The sequence below is a fragment of the Asterias amurensis genome, chromosome 11 (genome assembly GCF_032118995.1).
Source record: "Asterias amurensis chromosome 11, ASM3211899v1".
Taxonomy (NCBI): domain Eukaryota; kingdom Metazoa; phylum Echinodermata; class Asteroidea; order Forcipulatida; family Asteriidae; genus Asterias; species Asterias amurensis.
The window spans coordinates 20,109,771-20,133,055 of record NC_092658.1 but is presented as its reverse complement, the minus strand read 5'-3'; the positions used below and the strand labels follow the sequence as shown (position 1 = coordinate 20,133,055).

At 39.9% G+C, this 23,285-nt stretch overlaps 2 protein-coding genes across 2 annotated transcripts in view; one reads left to right on the top strand and one right to left on the bottom strand.

The window, feature by feature from the left end:
• Nucleotides 1-23,285, bottom strand: part of LOC139943960 (centromere protein P-like) — a 132,643-nt gene that overhangs the window by 48,641 nt on the left and 60,717 nt on the right. The window contains exon 4 of the mRNA XM_071940874.1: nucleotides 9,463-9,570. The gene's annotated coding sequence lies outside the window, so the exon portion shown is untranslated. The remainder of the gene's footprint in view (nucleotides 1-9,462; nucleotides 9,571-23,285) is intronic.
• On the top strand, nucleotides 15,102-21,674 carry LOC139944592 (transcription factor Sox-9-B-like). The gene is made up of 2 exons (XM_071941646.1): nucleotides 15,102-15,653; nucleotides 18,037-21,674. The coding sequence occupies exons 1-2, from the start codon at nucleotides 15,265-15,267 to the stop codon at nucleotides 19,052-19,054; spliced, it is 1,407 nt and encodes a 468-aa protein (XP_071797747.1). The 5' UTR covers nucleotides 15,102-15,264; the 3' UTR covers nucleotides 19,055-21,674.

The window sequence follows — 23,285 nt, the reverse complement described above, 5'->3', positions numbered from 1 at the left end:
GTATCCTATAGGGAATGAGTCATCGTTGTGAGTTGTTGGCGGATGTGACGGGTTGGGGTTTGAAGGGGGAGGGGCAGAGGGTTAGGACCGTGAACCTCCATGGTTTCAGAGCCCGTGAATACAAATATTTGAAACAGATTTCAAATTGGACCGTCCAGTTCAGGCAATGATCAAATTAGGCCCGAGCGCCGTCATTTTCGTAGGCTAACTGGTTTGGGTATAGTTTTGCAAAACCAACAGTGCACTAATGTCCACCGTATCGCAAAAGGCTAATAATACTGTGTAGTCAGGTTTGTACGGACATACAACGGGACAATAATTCGCCATTGGAACCGTAAGTTCACGCCAGTCAAAACGTTGAAAACAAAATAATCTGCCAAATCAAATCCACTCCTGGCAACAAACAATAATGTTCATGTTCGACGACTCAAATTGGCTGCATTTTAACTTCGGGTCAATTTTGGTTTTAGCTTATACAATCTTTGCTTTTGTAATGTTACTGAACACACCATTATGACAACCCTCACATCTCAAAATGACATTCGGGTATGTTGATACAGCACAAGATGAAATTTACACGACAATGACAGTGGATAAGTCAACAGCAAAGAAAACAGGTTTATAACTCAGGAACATAAAACTCAGGATATACCAGTTAGCAACAACAAGAAAGTTTCGTTATAGCACCCCACACACACAAAAATTACCCAAAGTTCCAATGTCTCAATCCGAAGTTTATGAGCAGACGTTTTATTAAGTGGTCTTTCTCCCTCCTTTCGACACATTTTCTAAAAAGAAAAACTACTCACCACTTAACTCATAAAACATTATTTCCATTGGTGATTTTCTAAAACAAAACTTGGTTCATCTTACCGACTTGTTCAAACGTCCCACAAAATCCAGGGACAATACCAAATCGATACGTTTTACGTGCGTTATTTTAGGCGCAAAAAAAGAAACCGTTGTCAAACGCCGTGAACCTTTGTCATCAGTTACCCCTGGGGACGAGCTTGCCCGTGAACTGCAACAATGTTTATCTTAACATTTCGACCCCGGTGATCTTGAACGTGTAAGTACACCGTGTATTAACCCAGTTCTGGGGGTTTGTCCTGGTGTTAATGCGAGTGCGTTAGGCACAGACTTCGACCCAAACCTATAGTCGGGTTTGATGCGGAACATTAATTCGGCATTGAAACCATTATAGCTCACGCCAAACGAAACGTCAAAAGCAAAACAATCTGCAATTTCAAATTCTAGTCAACAGACAACTATTTTTGACTGAGGATTAAATATACAAAACAAGTTCAAGTCACTGTGATAAATATTAAAACATTAAATATTTTTAAACGACTATAGCTACCATGACATGGTGAGCCTTTCGGGCAATGCAATAATCGAAACTCCGGTATAGAAATTTGCTGGCCTGTAGGCTTACTATGGGATGATCAAATGAATTCTTCTTTAAAAGATAAAAATAACTATGGTTCACATAATTTCTGTTCTGAAATCACTGACCCTGTTTGAGAAAAAGAAGGAACCTTGCTGTTCTGGATGCTCTTCACACTATTTTAGTGGCGCCAAAAGTGTGTCCGCAGTCACAGCGAATGCACCATTTGACAACGATGGCATAAAAGCATGGCATGGAGGACGGTGTGGCAGGAGTGCAGCTGCTGACAGAGAAAAATCAGAGTACGGGCGGCACTCCGAACTTGTTCTGCCTTCTCGAACGTCGTCAACGAACAGTTGCATTTCGAAAGGCACATGCAACAGTTGCTTTCTAATAGTAATATAGCACATGAAACGTCTCTGTACTATTCTACAACCACATTCAATGTATAAGCGAAACACATTCTGCAGGCTTCGTCACAGTCCGCCATTTTGTTTTTCTTGCACACGCAAACCAAAGCGACTCAACAGTCTGGTACCTTTTTATGACATGCTTTATTTATCGTGACAACAAGCTATAGGGGAACTCCTAACAATAGTGTCGTGACGTCATAAAGGGAACTTTTTTTTATAAAATTAATAAAAAATATGGTAAGAACAAATTGTCACTTATGACTGGGACAAAGTGAAGCAAAAGCTGAGAAAAGCGGCGATGCAAAATAGAACACTGGTTATGGCTCGGATCAGCTGAGGACGAGGCAGCCACGGACGCAAGTCCATGCCGAATGAAGAATGTTTTTTATGATGACATGGGGGAGTCTAAAACAATAACACACAAGCATGGAGTCAGTTTTTGCACCCAAAAAAAGGAAAAGAAAAAAAGCAAAGGCAGTAATAAAGAAAAATTCCACGGCTTTGCGATTGTTTGATATGACAAGGCGGCCCGTCCAGTCATAAGGACCCCCGGCTGGGTACCATAACAAGCCCGGTGGGGAGCCTGGGTGACTCGGTGATGAAGCTGCGCTTCGTCAAACGGAAAAGTGCTGATTACAATTTCATTCAGTTCAGACTTTCTTAAAAGAACCGATTCGCTGAAATGATTTCACATCTATGATTATTTACTTTGAAAAAAAACAACAAGTTTGTTTATGTTGGTTCCGTGTACAGGTCTGTCATGGAATAGGAATAGACCCATAGTCAAAGGAGAGAGGAACAGAAGTAAAACACCAAACCAAAGTTGTAACTTCTTCTCAAAAACCTTATCTTCGTAGATAGCCAAGTTAAAACGTGTTCAGTAATGATATTTGAATTTGTGTTCAGTAGTGATATTTTAATTATACGCATAGCCAAGTGATGATAATTAGTTCCCAGTTCCTAGTTCACAGTTAATAATGTCAATTAGAAAAGTTTCTAATTCATGTTTCGTCATAAAACACTCATTACGATTTTGTATAAACACCTTTCGTTTTGTTTAGGACATGTCGCGTTTTTTATAACTCACTTCCCAACGAGGTTAATTTCATCAATAATAATAACAGTCAATATATTTTTGAACACACTGATCAGTGCCACGCGGCTGGGTCCCGCCGCCCTCACCTGCTACAGCTTACCGAGCCAGCTGGTTATAAACGACTTGAACCTAACTCGGGCCACTTCGCTCCAAGTCCGCACAAGCCCAACACGACCCTTCTCGGCGTGAGCCAACCCACCTGACCAAATCCATCCCGTCCCGGGCGGTACCTTTGATACCAACACGGTGATTAGTCACTAAATCTGCTCCTCATGTCTTCATAGAGTCCAGTGAAGAGTCATCGAGATGGTTAATTTTGTTTCCTTAAAGGCACTGGCCACGTTTGGTAATTGTCAAAGACCATTTCTCACTTGGTGTATCCAAACTGTTTGGGCTCCATTGGTCATCGAAGTTACAAGAGAATATTGAAAGAAAAAACACCCTTTAGCTTGTTGCATTAATTTGTGTGCTTTCAGATGCATAATAAATAAAAGGCTTCACTGAAACCGTTTACTATTTGAGTAATAAAGAGACTCTTTCTCGAAAACTACGTTCCTTCTGAGGGAGTCGCGTTTCTCACAATGTTTGATCTAAATCAGCAGCTCTCTATTGCACGTTACCAAGTAAGTTTTTTATGCAAACATTATTGTTTTGAGTAATTACCAAGTGCCTTTAAAGTCTCAAGTTATTATTATGATTTTTTTCTTCAAGTTACTGTCGGTGGGTTGTAATTGAAATTATTACATTACGCGACAGGGTGCCTATAATGCGAGGTAATTGGTGGCCCGCTAGCGGTCTTACTGATAGGGGCCGATTTCACCGCTTGCGGCGGACTTGATCGGCAGCCACTGACAAATTACGGCAACAAGTGTTCGCCTCTCACATGCCGTCAAAACTCAAACATAATACCTGGACACCGATGCCTTGTGTTGCTATATCGACGTTGGTATCTTGCTAACAGGCTCCATGTGCTGACATGCAGTGTTGTGTCAAGTTTTTCTGGAGGATTTTGACCCCAGAAATTAGTTGCAGACCCAACAAAGAAAAACCGAGCGTTGAAAACACTTTTCAAAATGGCGGTGTTGTGTCAGTTTAGTGCAGTCGCAGCTGGAATGATCAGGAGGTTCCTATATAAAGGTACGCGAGTGGGCGGGTATCAGCCTAGTATCAAAGCAAAAGATTATCTTAGCTGGATATTCCTTTCGGAGAAAGCATTAGAGACAGGTTATGGCTAATATAATAAACAGTAGGCATTCAACCCTATGATGTCTTTACTATGACAAATCTTAGAAACTCACTTAGTTAACTTTTAGCAATGTTTGCATGCTGTAAAGTGTAACTAATATTGGGTTTCTAATGATATTCTAATGGTCAACTCATTTGGAACTGTGAGACCTTTTTTCAGCAACGGAAAAGTTGTATTATATAACAGTGGCGGAGTGAAAATAACCATCGGTGACATAGCTTGAATTTTATTTATACTTTTCTGTAATTCAAAAATGAATGGAAGTTACATTGATCAATTATAAATGCAACATTGATATATAAAGGATATCATGTTTATCAAAAACTGATTTCAGATCAGAAGCTTTCTTTGGTTCGTTTTGGGGTTTTCGTTTGGCCAAAGGTCATTTCCCTGAGAATGAAATGTCCAGACACGATACTTTGCATGTCTGTTCTTATTCACGATAGTGTCCAGGGTATGTTTATTTGTATTTATAATGCAACCCACATCCGAAAGACGCGGGCTCGAGCCACATATGAAGTCATTACGTTGACTGGTCTCCCACCATCCAATTACTGATTATGTCTCAGTTTTATCTACGACAAGTCCCTTCTCAAGGACCTTGCTATTGGCTATGCTTCGTTACAACCTCTTCCATTTAACTGCATCTTATGGCGTATCTGGTAGTAAGCATTATGACTTTCCTTTCAAGCCTCCGTTTTACCATGGAGAAGGGGAAACATTTCATTGATCTGAACGGCAGAAAAAAAAACAAGATGCCTGTCTCAAGGAACATTTTGCGTGAGAAGACAACACGAAGTGATGCGAACAATTGTAACATAACTGTATAGGGACCTACATATTGGGTCGATATCACAACGATAGTCCTAACTTAGGACTAGGACTCTTTTAGGAGTTACTAAAAACGTAAGTATATTGCCCTATATTTAGGACGAGTTTGCTCAACCATAGAGCACGGAACAGACCATGAAGGTTTAAAGGCAGTGGACACTATTGGTAATTACTCAAAATAATCATTGCCATGAAACCTTTCTTGGTGACGAGTAATGGGGAGAGGTTGATGGTATAAAACATTGTGAGAAACGGCTCCCTCTGAAGTGCCATAGTTTTTGAAAAAGAAGTAATTTTCCACGAATTTGATTTCGAGACCTCAGATTTAGAACTTGAGGTCTCGAAATCAACCATCTAGACGCACACAACTTCGTGTTAGAAGGGTTATTTTTCTTTCATTATTATCTCGCAACTTCGAGGACCGATTGAGCTCAAATTTTCACAGGTTTGTTATTTTATGCATATGTTGAGATACACCAACTTTGAAGGCTAGTCTTTGACAATTACCAATAGTGTCCACTGCCTTTAACTCCATGGCCCAACTATCTAGTCGTCGATAGAAGTGCTTCACGATCGCATGATCTTCCTGACCTTGGGGAGTAGCCTAGACGAGATTAAGGTGGGGCAATCATTTGCCACTTACCAGTCAACCAAGATTACGCAAAAATATCAAAACAACTGTGAAATCCTTATCAACGGATCAAAAGCGTCCTATCTGTTTTTTCCCCCAAGCTTCGCTCTCCAATAAAAGACAACCGGATGTGATGGACCTGGACATGTTCATCGTCGGTTAATAATACTTATGGCAGGGGCCACACACCGTTAGAAATCTCCGGGGTCTGTCAGTGACGAGTGTTGCAAATTTACGATGGGTTGTCTCTTATTTTTAAAGGGAAAGGAATAGGAAAGGGATTGGAACAGTTGTCTTTGAAACTCTTAATTGTAAGACCGGAAAAACGGGTTGCTTTTAAATGGTCGTGAGAACATCCTAACAACTTAATATGAAATATACGAGCTTGGGATTAATGTCTCAAAGTTTGGGTGAAGTCTTATTGACAGCTTCTGTTAAAAAATATCGAGACGTTTACTTAGTTAGGAAAGTAAAATAGAAGCAATCTGATATTAATACAGGAGAAATTAAACTTAATTTATTGCAATGTACTTTTGTTTAGTACACTGTATGCAGGCCTACACTATATGGTCACAATATCAGTAAGAATGCATTCCGTTATCCTCTTGGCAAAACAGAGAAAGGACACCCCTTTTTCTATTAACATGATGTATATGGCCTATAGCGCCACCTTTCTGGCTGTATATCAAACAAGCGGACAGTGGATGTGGACCGAAAGAGGGGAATTCAGAGGTAAACTACCCCCTCCCCCCGCCCCCCCCCCCTATTGCCAGGCGATAAGTTTGATTTTTAACACTCCTCCAAATATTTTATCATTAAGAATCCTTTCCAATGGTTTTCATAGCGACTGCATAGTGAGTCTACTAGGCTCACAAAGAATTTGAATGCAATAGGTTATCTAGTCAAAATCTGGGAATATTGCTACACATGGCTTTACTCATTGCCCCCCCTCCCCCCGACCTCCCGAAGCCTCCCCTGCTCAAAGCCCCCAGCCCACCCCTAGATTTACAGGTAATCGTCAATAAGCACATACCCCTCTTTATGTCGGTAACATAAACCACTTGCCGATGTCATTATGGGCTATATAATAACTTGAATAATACTCATGGGGCGAATCATGAATAATGCAATAATGCACGCATGACGAAACTTATGCTCTCTGCGGACAAATCATGAGAGCTGGGTGGTCGGACTCGATTTCTACATCGTGACTTATTAAGATGGATGGGCGAAGACAGTAAAGTTTATTATGGCAATAGAGGGTGTTATAAACATATTTTGGTAAACATGTTTAGGTATTTGCTCGGGAAGTTAAGCCTGAGTAAGCGGTGATTTTGTACGTTAAAGGAGCACGTTGGCTTGGAACGGACGAGTTGGTCAAAACAAAAGCGTTTGTAACCGTTTTTTATATAATGCATATGGTTGGAAAGATGTTTTAAAAGTAGAATACAATGATCCACACAAGTTTGCCTCGAAATTGCGTGGTTTTTCTTCTACTGTGCGAACTAACACGGTCAGCCATTTATGGGAGTCAAAATTTTGACCCTTATAAATGGCCGACGTGTTAGTCGTCGAGGTAAAAGGAAAACCACGCAATTTCGAGGCATGTTTGTGTGGATCATTGTATTCTACTTTTACAACATCTTTCTACCCATATGCATTTTATAAAAAACGGTTACCAACGCTTTTCAAAGACCAACTCGACCGATCCAAGGCAATGTGTCCCTTTAAGCATTTACTGTGACAAAATAAATAATGTGTGGGAACTGTTTGGGATGCATTTCACACACAAACGAAATATATTGACCACTTTGTTTTTCACTGATTGATACCAGTTTAGCTAAAATAATGTTTGTGCTAAATCCATGTTACTTCTGACAACACACGGTTATAGTAGAGCAAGAGAGCCTGACTATGCAGCAAATCTTGTACACATCAGCTCAGATGCAAGAAAACATAAAATCTGTTTTATGGAGATTGCATCGTCTGATTTTTTTTAGCAACCTTCATTTATAACGAAAAGGGGCACAACTCAAAACCTCTACATCTGTTATTTTACTTATGTGGAAATTATCACATAAATTCTAAGAGTTCCTATGATGTGACCAATGCCTGCCAGAAAGGCTTGGGATGTACAAAGTCACTCGTTTTTGTCCAAAAATATGACATGGTCCTTACGAATTAATGTTATTGCTTTTCATTTTGTCTAGATCGCTTATGTGAACTTTTAAAGTTTGTTGAAATTTTTAGATACAATTCGGTCGTTGGACGGTACTTTTTTTAAAATGTTATTCGATCCATAAACCAAAAATTACACCTGAACAAAAGATTACAGTTCTTCATAAACACACCGATATGCTTTATAATTAAGCCTTATTCGTTAAATATACGGTTGAGTAATGGTCAATCACCGTACTAACTCGATTTTTCTCTTAAATGAAGGTAAATGGATACGTGTAATTAAAGCAAACTTGCCAACGATTAGAAAGTAAATATCCACGATTATAAGTTTTTCCTCTTAATGACCGAACTGACACGCTTAAAGCTCATTATGTTACATTTTGTTTCTTGGTGGTTTCTTCACCAGTTTCAATGTTCCTTTTGTTGTAACTTCACGAATCATGAAATCGCACGCGTGGCATTGGACCTGCATGTGGGTGTGTGTGGGTGTGTTAAGTGCTCTGGGAGACCGCACGCGCAGGTGTCGGTGAAAAACGGTATACAATGATTCAAGTACAAGATTGATTACAGATTCAACAGCGTGTTTGTTAATTGTCTCAAAAAACGATTTTGCGAAACTTTGGTTAAAACAAAGGACACCCGAAGTTGGTCTGAACATGGTGTGAAAGGTAACTAAAACAAATCATGGAAACAACATCTTATGTCTAGTTTTAACGTCAATGCAAAACTTAAAATTGCAACGACACTATTAGGCCTAATAGTTAAATTTTGGCACTTATTCTGGTAATGCATGCTACCATTTCATATGTTTAAGTTTTAAACTGCGAGGGATCGGACAGTGACAATGCAACAATGAAAAACATTTGATGTCAGCCAAAAGGAATCAGCTCCTTTCCTAACAATAAACGAGAGCAAGAACTGGAGCAAGTGAAGATAAAGGCCTATTAATGGCAAGCGCTTTTTCTAGAAGATTCCTTCGTTTTTTACATGTAGATTGAGTCTTTAGCTTGACTTCCATTTGACTCATGTATCAAGATCGAAACATTTTGCAATTAATCATCCCAAACCGGGACCGCCCTGAGCATCGCCACCCCCCCCCCCCTTACCCCACACCTCCCATCCCATGAAAAGAGCCAGGTTTTTACCCGTTCCTTTCCTCCAGATCCAAGGGCCACAGAGAAGAGTTTCCGCCCGGTTGAACGCGATAACTCACCCGTCAAATAATTAGCTGTAGGGCCACTTTGCAAACACCAAATAAACACGAGGAGGAGAGCTTAGATAATTACCGACAATAGTATAACTTGTTAAGCCCAGAACCCGGCCGAGCGGAAAGTCTATTGACAAAATAGCCCTCCAGTTAAAAGGAAGAAAAAAACCTCTTACTGGGTGTTCTTGGCAAATAAAAGAGTTTGACTAATTTGTAGGAATAACTGTTTTGGTTTTGATTTATACGAGGGAGGAAATTTGATTCTCCCCTCGCCTACCCTTGAGCTGAAAAATCACAGCTGCATGAATTGGCCGTCGGGTTAGACTACACTGGATTTGAGTAAAGAGAGCAAGCTGGCATACCGAAACTGGTTAAGGGAACTTTGTATTGCTGAACTGTCATGGGGTAGAAACATAATCACAATGTGTATCCAACAAGTAAGGTATCAAGAGATAGATTTGTTCACTTACCAACAAGGTCTGCATAAGAAGATTGTTGAGGAAGGCGAGGAAAAAAGAATTACTCTGTCAACTCAAAGAATTCATCACAAAGTTCGGAAGGTTGCTAGTGCAAAATAGCTGCAAAAAACAACAACAAAACAGACTTGCAATTTCTTTATTCATTTAAATTGCAATTCGATATTACCATCATTGGTTTGTATGAAGATTCCCTTCATCAATTGGTTATCCTGGGCATTTAGAGCAATACTGGGAGCAATTTCATATAGCCTTTTTACTTGGTTCAGCAAAAAAGGTTTCAGCAATATGTTCTGCTTATTTCCCATTTCTATTTACCAAGTAAAGTTTTATGCTAATGATCATTTTGAGCAATTACCAATATTGTCCACTGCAGCTCTATAAAATTGGAACCCAGTTTGAGTGTGTTTGTAGCAATTTTTAACACAATATTGTGTGGGTGTATTTTTTGTTCTCGTCTGAGGAATGAAAAAGTACCCGATGATTCAGGGTTCTCATGATGGAGGGAGTGTATAGAGAGGAGAGTTTTTTTCTTCTTCCTTCAACCGGGTGGTCCGGGAGAGTGTCGACTCCCAACCGGGGCTGTCGTGTCCGAGGCCACGGTGATACCACGCGTTATTACGGCACGTTTCATTATGTAATTATCGCCGGCTTCGGACATCCAAGGACAAACATTTCTCAAGACACTTCCGTTGGGTTTTAAGCGGATCTCGGCGGTCGGAGCTTGTTTTTTTTTTTTTTTTTTTTTTATGTGGAGCAGACAGACTGAACTAATGATGGGGTATCGTGCTGGGATGTTACTTTCAAACCATTTCCCCTACCCTCAGAATGCGAACATCAATGGTTTACTCAGTAAATAAAGTATACAAGTTAATTTGCTCTGACAACAAGAAAATAGTTTCAGCTTACAAACATCAACATCAATGGCATGGAAATACTAAGCAAGTCAAGACTTAGCAATCAACCCACATTTTCATTGGGGGGGGGGGGTAGGAGGGTACAATTTTTGTGTGTATTTGGTTCGATCTTATGGGTGGGGGCAGACCGGGGGAAGCTCAAGCCCCCATGTCCCTTTCGTGTTTTAATTCATTGACTATAATCAGAAGGAGTTCTAGAATTAGAGATAGTATCCTTTTGACCTACTGGCCTTTTTTTGCTTTTTTAGAAGTTACCATAAAAGTCTCAAACCAGCTGAAACTGCTGACGTCTTCCCATAAATTGAAATGCACGTTCGGATTTACATTTAGGGAGATTACTGATTAACTTCTGTCGGTGTTGATTGGAGTAGTGGGCAGTATACTCGAGTCGCGTTTATTATTACTGTGGCATACGACTTGATTTGACTTGAGTTAAGTTGACTTCTTGCTGGTTACAACATCGAGGACGAACCCCTCCATTCATGGTTACCACACTGCTCGTCCAGGACGGGGAAGGTCCCCGTGATGATTCAAAAGAATTAGTCACTAATTTAGTCGCTAAATAACAACAAAAACCGAGCGGTCAATGAACGGTTTTCAAAAACGAAAGTCCGCGAACACGAGACCTTGAACAAGATTTAGTGATGAAGACAAATAACTCTGAGAAGGGAACACTTGAGTTAATCAAGCTTCACAAAGGATTACGAATCAGGAATGAAGATATACAATAAGACACTTGAGGGACCATAAGACATATATCATAGCATCAGAGCATCTCCGGTCAGGTCTGGAGACAAGGTCCCAATCGATAAGACTCATACTGAAAGCAACCTTTAGACGTAAAATGTGCCACCTTTATATAAGAGGTTTCCTTGATTGTTAGCACACATGTTAAATGTTTGTTGATTTTATACGAAAGCACACAAAATAACAATAAAACCACCCCATTTCCAATGGATTCATGATCCGTATAAAGTATACGGATTCACAATATTAACACGGATTCATATGTGTTTCACAGCTCTGAATCCGTTAAATAATGGATCGTGAATTCGTTAACAACTGATCGTGAACCTGTAAAAACGGAATGGTGATATTGGATTGGGCTATTTGGGGCTTTCTTTATATGTTCATAGGTTAGCTGTAAGGCACATTTCATGAAAACATAGCGATTTAAATCACTGTATAACTTAAGATACCACATCTATTCCAGCACGCTGGCTCTTCTGTTGAGAGTGTACGAGTAGGCCTCGTGTATACATGTATGGCGTGGTATCTGAAATGAACATCGTTCCCCAGCCTTTCGTGCAACAAAAGAGAACACTGAAGTTTACGTAATTGAGATCAAAGTCAACTACCAGCCATGCAAACAAACTTCTATTATAACGAGGGTGAAAATCACATTAATGATGTCAAACAAACAAACAAACAAACCAAACAGTACGCACGAATACCCGGAGTCCGGACGTAACAAGAGATGTGACTTCATGAACAATCCATGCACCAGAACATTTACCAACGCACAGAGATACCCACTGCCGGCTTTAAACATGGCTTTGAACTTCCCGCACATCAATATTAGAAATCATGGACAACCCGTGGAGTCCATTTTCGATTTCCAGCGAAATCAACCCCGGCCCCAGCGAGTGCCGTGTGCGCCAAATTACAAATTGTCAGTTCGGAATTAGAGAGAGAACGTTTACATATCATTCAGTCGGCAATAAAAAAAAAATATGTTCGGCTTACACCAAAGCGTCGACAAGTGTGTATTTTACGGTGTGCGGCTGTCTGCTCCTTTGTAGGCCACTTTGTACCGTGTACCGACTGAGGGAAGCTCACACCGTGGGCACTGGATGAGTCAAGAAAATTGTAGCAAGGCATTTAGCTAGGGGAGTTTGTAAATGGTATCCCCATTAGTATGTGTGATACACCTGTATTCTTCAGCCGTCTACCCTACGGGCTTGAATAATCGTTAACGGTTTTTTCTCTCTTCTTTAAGTATCTAAATAGCTTCTACTACGGGTGTAAGCTATGACCAAACAGATTAATGCACATGGTGTTGCGTTTTGCTGCACGTTGTAATCCGCCGATTTCGCTGTGTAATTTTAGCCGGTATGAAAAGCACGGCACGCGGTGGCCCACGGTCTCTGCAAACTCAATGCACACCCGCTCGCAAGGTCAAACGTGCAAATTCACTACTGACCCATTTAAAACTCCCAAACACTTGCGTTTTTCTAGTTTTTTTGTTTTCCTTCTTTTCCTTCCTCCAGTTTTTTGTTTGTTGCGAGGGATTACTCTCTTGACAACCGAGCCGCGCGGTCATGTTCTGACGGGGTGACTCAGGCAGGGTGACTGTCGTTATATACGGGGCCGTTTTGGTATGGTGTAAGGTGTCATGAATTCAATAAACAAAAGATTCCACAGATGTATGTGTAAATGAGCAAGGCAATTTGCAACAAAATGGGCAAGAAAAGTGTACCACTTTGGGCCGAATGATGCATGGCTAACGTGTAATAAATACATAGAACTAGGCTGGTCATTGCTCTTATGGTAATCATTGTGGTAGAGTAATTCGCCATGCATTGCCGGACTATTACACGCTGACGTCATATGTTGATAGGATGAGGTAATGCTTTGGGGTTCGCTGTTCATATATCCCCAAGCTGTCAATGGTAGCCAAACTGGGTCGTGGGAGTTTTGGGAGAGTCCTGGGCATGATGCAATGATGCTTAGCAGAGAGCACCAGACACGCAAAGAAACAGCTAAAATTCCTTTGACGCACACACAGTCTACAACTGGTTCCCGCAATACTGCTAAGCTATTTTATATGACAAACTATATGTTTTTGTTTTGCTAAGCCGATTTATGTAAGGTTTTAACGACAGCTGTAGCAGTATTTCTTTAATATTTACGACACACAGGGTTTGGATTGACATAGGGGGAAAGGCTGAACTTTGAAGATGATGTGGCACGTCAAAAAGAATGCCAATTGACATCGAAAATACAGTAGAACCCCCAGACACAATGCATTCACTACCAAATCCCAGTGAAATTAGAGGTAGACGCATAGCATCATCTGAAGATGCTATAATGTCAGATTTTTGGCCGATTTGACCCAAACATTTTGATTTAAAATTCAATAGGTATGTTGATGGGGGTCGAGAAAGTTACAAGCTTTCATTTGAGCCATTGCTCGAAAAGGTCCGCCAATTGTTAGAAGCAGTGAAATAAAGTGCTCAAAATTAGTTTTTGTCGGGATCCCGACAATATATCACGTGACCAATTCTTATGCGTTTTAAATTTTTGTCATGATTCCTGACCATTAAAAGTAAAAGTTAAACTTTTTTTCGTTAGAGCGGGTGATACTCTTTGAAATACCATTCACTCAAACAAATCTATTTTTTAATGTTTGGGGCAAAAAATCTGACATAGCATCTTTAAGAAATAACCGGAAAACCCTCCAGTTTATTATTCCCGTATGGTAGTTATTACTATTACTAAGAATAGTAGTTTTCTGATATGATCTCAGAGAACCAACAGTATCGAATTTTAAAGTTAATTGGCAAGGGTTTTCAACTTCGACAATTATTCACAAAACATCACGAATAACAATTTGTTTATGGGTGAGATAAGTCATAGCTATCTCGCAATTTCTAGTGGGTCATACAGCTTGTAGATTAAAATTCTTTGATCTATTTTAGTGCATCTTGTAAAGCATTAACCTACATATTACCATTTGTAAAACAGATAATGGAGCCAGAATAATGTACAATCAGGGAGACACCAACTCGACCTCCTTCATTTCCAGACAATATTTGTCTTCGCTCTTCAAAGAAATTCTGCCAGAATCATCAAGCTTCTTAGGAAATCTCCTTGGTCGAGCGTGGCAAACACATCTCTTATAAGATATGATGGAAGCAGGCAGTAATATTGCGTGTCCACAGTCTGTCCACAAGTTATCAAGGAATGTTGGGTGTTTACTGCGTTAAAGACATGCGATACAGGTTTTAAATTTTACAAAAATTATATCTTTTTTTAAATATTTTTTTTGATAAAGGTCAGTGGTACACAAAGTTGGCTTGGTAAGGATTGTCTAATGAAAACCATTTCCACATGAAATTCCGTCATTTCTAAGAAATAATCGGTGAACAAAACATTGACTGTTGTACAATGAAAATATTTAATATAAGGCAAAAGCTATTTAATATACTCGAAAACGGGGCAGTGAATTTTAAAGAAATTTTCACATATACGTTTAGGGATCAGTGTTTTAAGTTGGCTACTTTTTTTTAGAGAGAGCTGGACATATATTGAAATAAGTTGCTCTTCGAACAAAACAAATCTGACGGTGCTATTAAACAGACGGAAAAAAATTACTATTATAGTTATGCACAAAAATTGTTCACTTCTGAAAACTAACATACAGTTTGGCTTTCGGAACGAAAGCCCCCAATACAACCAACACACGTGCATTGCAATCCGCTACACGGACCCTGTGAAGAAAATCACGTTCACAGGAACACACGACCAATCACAAACCACTTCTCTGTGACCGGCCAATCATAACCCGTTGTGGGCGGGGCCTAAAAGGTACACACTGTCTGCAAGACGGGTAGTGTGTGGAGAGGCATAAGGGGTATAGCACAGTGCCGTAAGTCTTGGCTTCCCTTAATTATATGTCAATAAACGATTCAAAATATACGAAAAAAAGTGGGTGAGAGAATTACACGGGGCTGCTGAAGTGGTTTGGAGGAGTGCCGGTGACTAAACATCGTCGCCTCATAAAAGCCGAGTTGCCCCTCAAGCGTGAGTCACAACGATTGTTATCATTCACGGAGTAACACTGCCGAAGGTTTTTGTGTGACTACTCAAGTATTTAATGCACAAGGACATCATCATGAGCGTACAGATTTCGGATATGGAGAGACCTTTATCTCGTGGAAGTGACGGACCGGTTAGCCCGGGTTGCAGCGAGTCCGGCTCGGAGTCTTCAGACACCACGCTCCACGGTGATGGTACACCATCAGCGTTGGACCCCCGTTTCTCGCCGTCCATCCGCGATGCAGTCAGCCGGGTGCTCCAGGGTTACGACTGGTCCCTGGTCCCGATGCCGACCCGAGTTAGCGGTAACCCCAACGCCAAGCCCCACATCAAGAGACCGATGAATGCCTTCATGGTGTGGGCCCAAGCAGCCCGCAAGAAACTTGCCGACCAGCACCCACACCTACACAACGCCGAACTCAGCAAGACGCTTGGCAAATTGTGGAAGTGAGTAACTCAGAATGAATTTATGTGGTTCTGTGTCACTAGGGTCTTGTCTATAAATTAATTATCGTGAATTCATAGTAATACTAACATTCCAGAACACCTGTGTGTATAAAAACATGTGCGGTGACAACTTTGTAACATTCCTTTCACAATTTTTAAATAAACAACATGAGTACTGACTTTTTATGATTTAGAAGCTAAACTGCAATAAACAAGGTATACTGTCAGCCAAATACAATGTGGGTGTATTGACCGCAACCGTTGGTGCACTATTTCAGAAAGTTTATCAAAATGTAATATGCCAATTTGAAACTTGCTGTTTATGGTGGACCACACCGCAAAAATGCGAAATTTTAAAAACTGATGATATGTTGTAAATGTGTAACGGCAATTTTTAACTGATTTCAGAATGTCTATCAACTAAAATGTGCCAATTAGAAACTTGCTGTTTTATGGTGAACCACAGAAACGCAGAATCTCAAAAAATTGATAAATAATGAACCGTTGTAAATATGCTGGGGAAATTTTTAAACTGATTTCAATCAGCACGTGTAAACCTTGATTGCTGGGAACATGGAGCTCATCATAGCACTCAATGGCACAATAGGGAAGATAAAGCAGTGATGCTTGCATTGATCAAAATGAATATCAACTTTGTATAAATGAATATCAACTTTATATTTCTATATAACTGTGTATGTGTCTACCCTGGCTCTTTAGTCTCAGACTAGTGTACAATGGAAAATGAAAACTGCTTTTTCTTGCGGTATCATAAAATCATTGCGAGGGCAGCTTTCAATATTACCGCCTTTTTAAATACCATGAAACTTGCGGTCATCCAGAGGTTACGCCAGGTTCACAATGGATTTCTCAACCGATTCACAAAACATTACACTTACTGTTTTATGTCCTTTGTGGACATGGTTGGATAATTTTAAGAGCCTCAAATTTTCCATTGTGCTGCAACTTTTTAAACTGTACGCGGCGAACTTTTCAACTTTTGAACCCTTTGCGATGGTATTGAAGCGGATCGCATGTGCATTGTTTATGGCAGTTTTTAGCTGTATGACAAAATCCCCACCGACTAGTCGTAATTGTGTTAAGGTTTTTGAGTGCTCACTTTGTTCCTGTTAAGTTCAGTTCTGTGTCGGTGAGTGTCCCTGCTTTATCATGCATGCTTTGGCGGCATTTCTATTCTGTTGCACATTTCTTTTAGTGGAATTCTCTGTTTATGTTGTACAGGGAACAAAGACAATGCTGAATTTTGTTTGCATTTTGTTTTACTAAGGAAAGTGGGTTCAACAAAATGGTCTTTTAACAAATAGTTAGGCCTACAGTATTTATAGTTATATTCAATATTAAATTACTCTGCAATATGACAAACTGGAAATATAAAAATTTAAAAAAATGCTCGAGATCTTTGACTTCAGCAGTGTACACGTGCAGAATTCAAAAATCTTAACATGACCTGCCTCTTTATAACAACTTTAAAACACGCATGCATTACATTTGACGTGTATTGTCAAGACCATGTCACGCGTCCCATTGATCAAGTTTCTCTCCAGCGTTTATTTCATAACATTACTCCCCCGTTCAAAGGTTGCACTCAATTCTGACTTAAGGCAACAATGGAGACAGAAAACTACGGTAGTCATTCTATCATGATATTGTTAGCAACTCCCAATCAAACACTCTCGATGACTTAACAACCAAGGAAATATGAAAGGCGGCGTCTTTAAAAAGCCAGTGAGAGAATTCTATTCTCTAACTAGTCATATCCTCAAGGCTTCCCATCAGTCACACCGCTGGTGCCATAGAAAACACGAAGAATGGCCAAAAAGACCGCCTTCTTCACGAGCACACAATAGAAAATTGAAAGGAGTTGTTCATGATTTAAACTGACGGGGTTTGCCATAATCGATGACAAAAAAATGTAAAAGGCTTTTGATTCGTTTTTAGTTTTGGTCTCATGCATGATGGATTTTATAGGGAACTGACAATGTATCACTGAGCTATCGACAATCGCGTCGCGAACTTTTGAAAAGTACAGACTTCATATTTGCAAAGCACTATGATATTATTTAATAAAATTGCAGCTTTAACATAGCTATGATTGAACTCTAACTAGAGCTTAAAACTAAAGGTAAAGTCATGGATATTTACTGTTGTTAGTCAGCAAATTTTTCTCAAAAGTTTCAACTTTTGTTAGATCACTGTGCCTTCCTTGCTATAGTTGCGTCTTCACTTAGCGAGACCATGGTGAGACAACTTAAACAAAATAAACTTAATTGGCTTGGTTTTCTGCTCACAACATTACCTGTATTTTGTAAATAATTATGACACTGAGAGCTAACAAGTTACTTTTATATTTGTCTTTCTGTAGACTGTTGTCAGAGCCAGAGAAACAGCCCTTCATCGAAGAAGCAGAACGTCTTCGCCAGCAACACAAGAAGGACCATCCCGACTACAAGTACCAGCCACGACGTCGCAACAAGAGCAACAACAAACCCAGCAAGGGCCCTCTGAGTACCGACTCCACCACGCTATGCAAGGGGTCTCGCTCTCCGGGAGACACCAGCAGCGACGACGGTTCCAAGAGGTACGCCGTCCATGCCACACCCCAGCAGAATGGTCCTCCTACCCCACCCACCACGCCCAAGAATGACACAGACTGCCTGAACGGCCAGCCGCCACAGAAACGCATGAAGTACATCCAGCTTCTGAAGGGCGGTGACCGTCAACAGCAGCAGCTACCCATGGACCTGGCTGGTGTGGACGTTCGAGATCTCAGTAGCGACATGATGGCCAATATGGACGGCCTGATCAACGAGGACCTCGACCACTACCTCGTGGCAAGCTCCGCTCAGAGCCCACAGGCGCAACAAACCGCCAACTGCAACACGTACGCCATGATGAACAGTTGCCAGAACCTCACACGATCAGAGCAGTGGGTCAACCGGCAGGGTATACCCCCAATACCCGTCGCTGTCTCGGTCTCCAACACCATGAAGCTGGAGGAGGAAATCCTGTCTCCCGAGCAGCAGCACTTCTCCTCATCACCTACCTCCTCAAACCAAGTACAGCCTTACGACTTCAGTATGCAGCCTCACTATGCTGAGTACCCGTCGCCTACCGGTCAAACTTATGACTATCCTCAGCAGCCTCAACCAGCCCAGATCGGCTACTATGCAAACAATCCCAACAGTCCGTCTGCAACTACGATGCCCTCCTCCTACCAGTTCCCACAACAGCAGGTTTCACCAAACCAAGCATACCTCGCAGTTGAGAGTACGCAATCCATCCTCCCAGAAGCCCGCACGTGGAACACCTACCCGAATCAGGCCAGGTCTTGGGAAGACCATTCCACAGACAAATCATGTAAAAGAAGCCCCATCAACTAACTTTGAGTGTCTGGTGGAAGCCCCATCAACTAACTTTGTGTGTCTGGTGAAAGGGGTCCATCAATGAACTTTGTGTAGCCAGCCTGTCGATGAACACTTAAGGTGAACTCTCTGTTGTGTTACAAGTTATTGCTGAACACGCTGTGCGTGTCATATTAAACCATAAAGTCAGATTGTGTGAATGAAGGAAAGAATGTCCTGTGTATGTAAAATTGCCTTGTAAATAGAGTTTCATATTTTATTAAGTTATGTGGGCCGAGTCATTTTATGAGTTTAAGGGTGAATGGGTATACATGGGTCAACAGGTGTTTTTTTTAGCATTGGGTGGCAGCCTTCTTTTGCGATGGGTGTTTTTTTCATACTACAAATAATAAAGAGCACAAATTGAAAGGAATCTATGCAATTTTTTACAACCAAAACTTGGGGGATGTTAAACTGTATTTAAGTTGATATGTATTATACCGAGTTGATCTTTGTATGGTTTCAAGCATACACAATGACAATGACGATGGAAGTTGTCATTACAAAAGTGGTACATGTCTAGTATATGTATTTCAAGCATTCTTTAAATATCCTGTATAGGGCCTACATAATGGATATTATTTTAATGTCTATTTGCGAAAGTCTGGTACCACTTTCAAAGTCAAATATTTTGTTGATCTCTTTAAAAACCAAGGTAGTCTGACTGGACTCATTTTCGTTGTAAGTTTCTAATATCATTTTTTGCTTCAATTTACCATACCGAATGGTTATGAAAGAAAATATTGTCTTCCATAATATCGTCACCTAAATATCAATGTCTTCTATCAGTCATTTGTCAAATTTTCTAAACGCAGTTAAAAACGAGTTTTGTTTTTTTAAATATAACTTTCATCAAGTATTCACTTTTTTTATACTAACTTTCTTACAAAATAAATTGGGATGGTTGATAGAGATCACTTTGAACCAATGATTATTAAAACCTCCACGCATGTAAAAAGTAAACATTTTTTACCATTTTTGTAAAAAGAGAAACGTTATTTTGAATCAAACTGATTTTTGGTACATTTGTTAAGGTTTTTTGTAAATGTAAATAGCTTGAGATTAATTATTATTATAATAATAACTGCTCACCTTTTGTGGTTAGAATAATTAATAGTATACAATACAAGTTTGAATTTGAAGTTAATAACTTAAAGTTAAGATAATCAGGGTCCACATTTTTAATAAGGCAGATTTTGCTAAGCTGTTTGTGGCAGATAACCAGTCATGACTTCATAATGCAACAGTTTGGGAAGTAACCCGTGTTTGGTATAAACGCTAAACTGCTTAGCGATACTCTGTTCTTAGCGACTGTATGGAATTGACCCCCCAATATATCTGTATGGCCTTCGAGGGCTAAGTTTGGTTCTTAAATTTGAGAACAGTTCTTCATTGGAATAAATATCTATGGAGATAAAAATGAAAGTAAATTTGAATGCATCCGAATTTCTGGCTCAACATGTATTCTATGCGACGGATTTTTATGATTTTTTTTTATTGTAATAATATACGATAACAGAAAACATTCTGCACAGCTGCTTTTCATGACCTCTCCCTTCCCCGAAGCACAACTCTCTACAATTTCCTGCTCCGTCCCTCGGTTCTCCAGAAAGAAATCGAGACTTTAAAAATATTCGTCACCACTACACCACTTTTCTAGCCGCAAACTGGTTCTTAGGGTACTCCTTTTCTGAGCCGCAAACTCATCCCTTTAGTGTACACTGTAATTCCTTCCACATCTCCAAACCAAACGGGCCATAAATTCAAGTGCAGACCCATAGGTGACAAATGATTCATCAAAGCAAAGGAAGACACAACTCGTGTCGATCTCATCCTAAAGGAGAAATAAAAAATCTTTTCACACCCTGAGTTTTGAAATATCTTGTTTTGTTCCTCGATGTATTTCAACCCCCAAAACTGGCTCTATTTTTGATTCTGGGACCACACAGGTTCAGGAGTGGTTGGGGGTCGGATGTGTTACAAGTACCTATAATACCTTTTACACTAAACATGTGGCCCAGACCACTTAGCATCATAAATATCGGCCGAAGCTCTTCGTTTTAGCCAAGGAAATGCAATTTACCCACCACAGTCATAAAAAATTAAGTTTAACAAAACCAAGCTGGGTTGTATTTATAAGACATTTTAAAGGAGTGTTTCAGAGAGAAGTTTCTGTTTCATCAGCCACTAGGGAAAAATACCCTGTTTTTAATGGCGAATAGTTTTGGGAGCCGGTCAAGGTAGTTTGATTTCTTCTGAGAAAATGTTCTAAATGTCAACCTCAATCAATGTAAATTATATCAATTATAGTTTTTAACCTTAACGTGTTTGCTTGATGAGAAGTAACATTAAGAAGTTGGTTTAAGAAGTTGGTCTTTTTACCTCCATGGTTTAACCACAGAAAAGAAAGTCCAAGCTTTGACCACAAGAAGTTCGACTCAAAGGTTGTTCGTGCCTTGATGTTATTTTCTTTGCAGCCCCACCAAACAACATGTTTTATAATTTTGTAGATTGTTTGTAAATTAATTCATGACTTTTAATTTTTATTTAACATTCCCGTTTTATTTAAAAAGATGTTTGTATTTAATTAAGTTTCAGTGTGGACACAGAGTGTCTCATTATTTTGTTCGAAAAATAAAATAAATCTTGAAAACACGATTATTGTTTGTTTTGGTTCATACTTAATTGATCATAATTGTGAAAGCTGCCTGTCTTGATAAATAACTTCATTGACCCTGGTAGTGGTTTATGTTGGGAAATGGTCGAGGTGTGGAGGGGGTTAGATGAGGGGGGGGGGGGGGGAGTCCATGAACCCCAACACTATGGGGACCATCTTTGGTAAGGGATGGGTGAGATTTAAAGGATTTGGGTACCTTTTCAAAATGTCCATAGATTTACATTAAACTTACAGGGTTTGAAGATAATGATAGTGGAAAGCTTCCCTTCAAATATTACTTACTGAGGTGCTGTCAATTTTGAGAAATGAGTAAAACAATGTCATGAAAATACGTTTGTAAATGATTAAAATAATTTTCGTCTTATGAGACGAAAATTATTTTTGTGACATTGTTTTACTCTTTTCCAAAAAACTACAGCACCTCAGCATGTAATATTTTCAGGGAAGCTTTCTACTATCATTATCTTCAAACTGTGTGAGTTTAGTGTAAATCTGTGGACATTGTGTTTTTGTCCTTACAAAAGTTACATAGACCCTTTAAACAAGAGCATAGTTATGTAATCGGTTTGTTTTCAAATTTTGCTTTTGTGTTACTCGTTCTTGTGAGTAACTTGCTTTAGCGTATTATTAAACAGTTACAGAATATTGGTTTTATGTTTTAACTGGACATTGTAGTGGCGCAATCAGCGGGGGACAGGAGCGGTACCCCCGCCCACCTTAAAGTGGGCCTACCCCAACCACCCCTGTCTTGTCAACGCTTGTCCCACACCCCCAAATGAAAAGGATCAGATATTTGACAATGGAAATTAAGGGAACTGATCGACACTCTTTACAAAAATGAAGACGAATTTGCTCATTAGTTTTTTTTCAAGAGCAGCTGACAAGCCAAAAATCAAACCGAACAACATCGATGACAATAAACCCAAAAAGCAATGGCCAGGTCAGCCTCCTACAAAAAGTGAAGGAAAAGTACAGGGAATCGAGGTGTTACAACAGAGGTCAAAAACCCTCAACACAATTAAGACAACCGGGCTAGACCTATAAAATCTCAACAAAGGACTAGAACTTTCTTGGAAATCTTTATTTTGAAGAAAAGAAAAAAAAACTGTCAAAATCTCGATTCTATTAATATGATTACCCACAAAAAATAACACCCGAAAATTAAGCGCGTTTATAGCACAATCTGATCACCGGTGCAGAAGTAAGTTGCTCTTTTGGTGCGCACAAGAGGTGAAATAATTTCCCAGGGTCACTGTGAAGTTAAACTTCAGGTTGTCTCTGTAATCATTTAAATAGGAGAAGTAATGCTTTTGTTGTTGGGGGTTGGGGAGTGCAGCAACAGAGGTTGTGTACTTGATCCTCCGGTGTGGAGAGTCATTCCAATGGAATGTTAGTGACAAATGATAGGCATTTTCAGCAAATGGTTTTTTGTGGTTTGTCTGAGTTTCCATGTTGCTCGGTTACACGCACACAAATACTACTGCAACTGATCATCATCAACATGAGCCATCATGAGAGCCCGGCGCAAATTAA

Bases quoted from the DNA above. Each gene is read 5' to 3' on its own strand.
- LOC139944592 (XM_071941646.1), top strand. From the start codon at position 15,265: ATGCACAAGGACATCATCATGAGCGTACAGATTTCGGATATGGAGAGA. The intron at 15,654-18,036 runs GTGAGTAACTCA...GTCTTTCTGTAG, and splicing joins ACGCTTGGCAAATTGTGGAA to ACTGTTGTCAGAGCCAGAGA.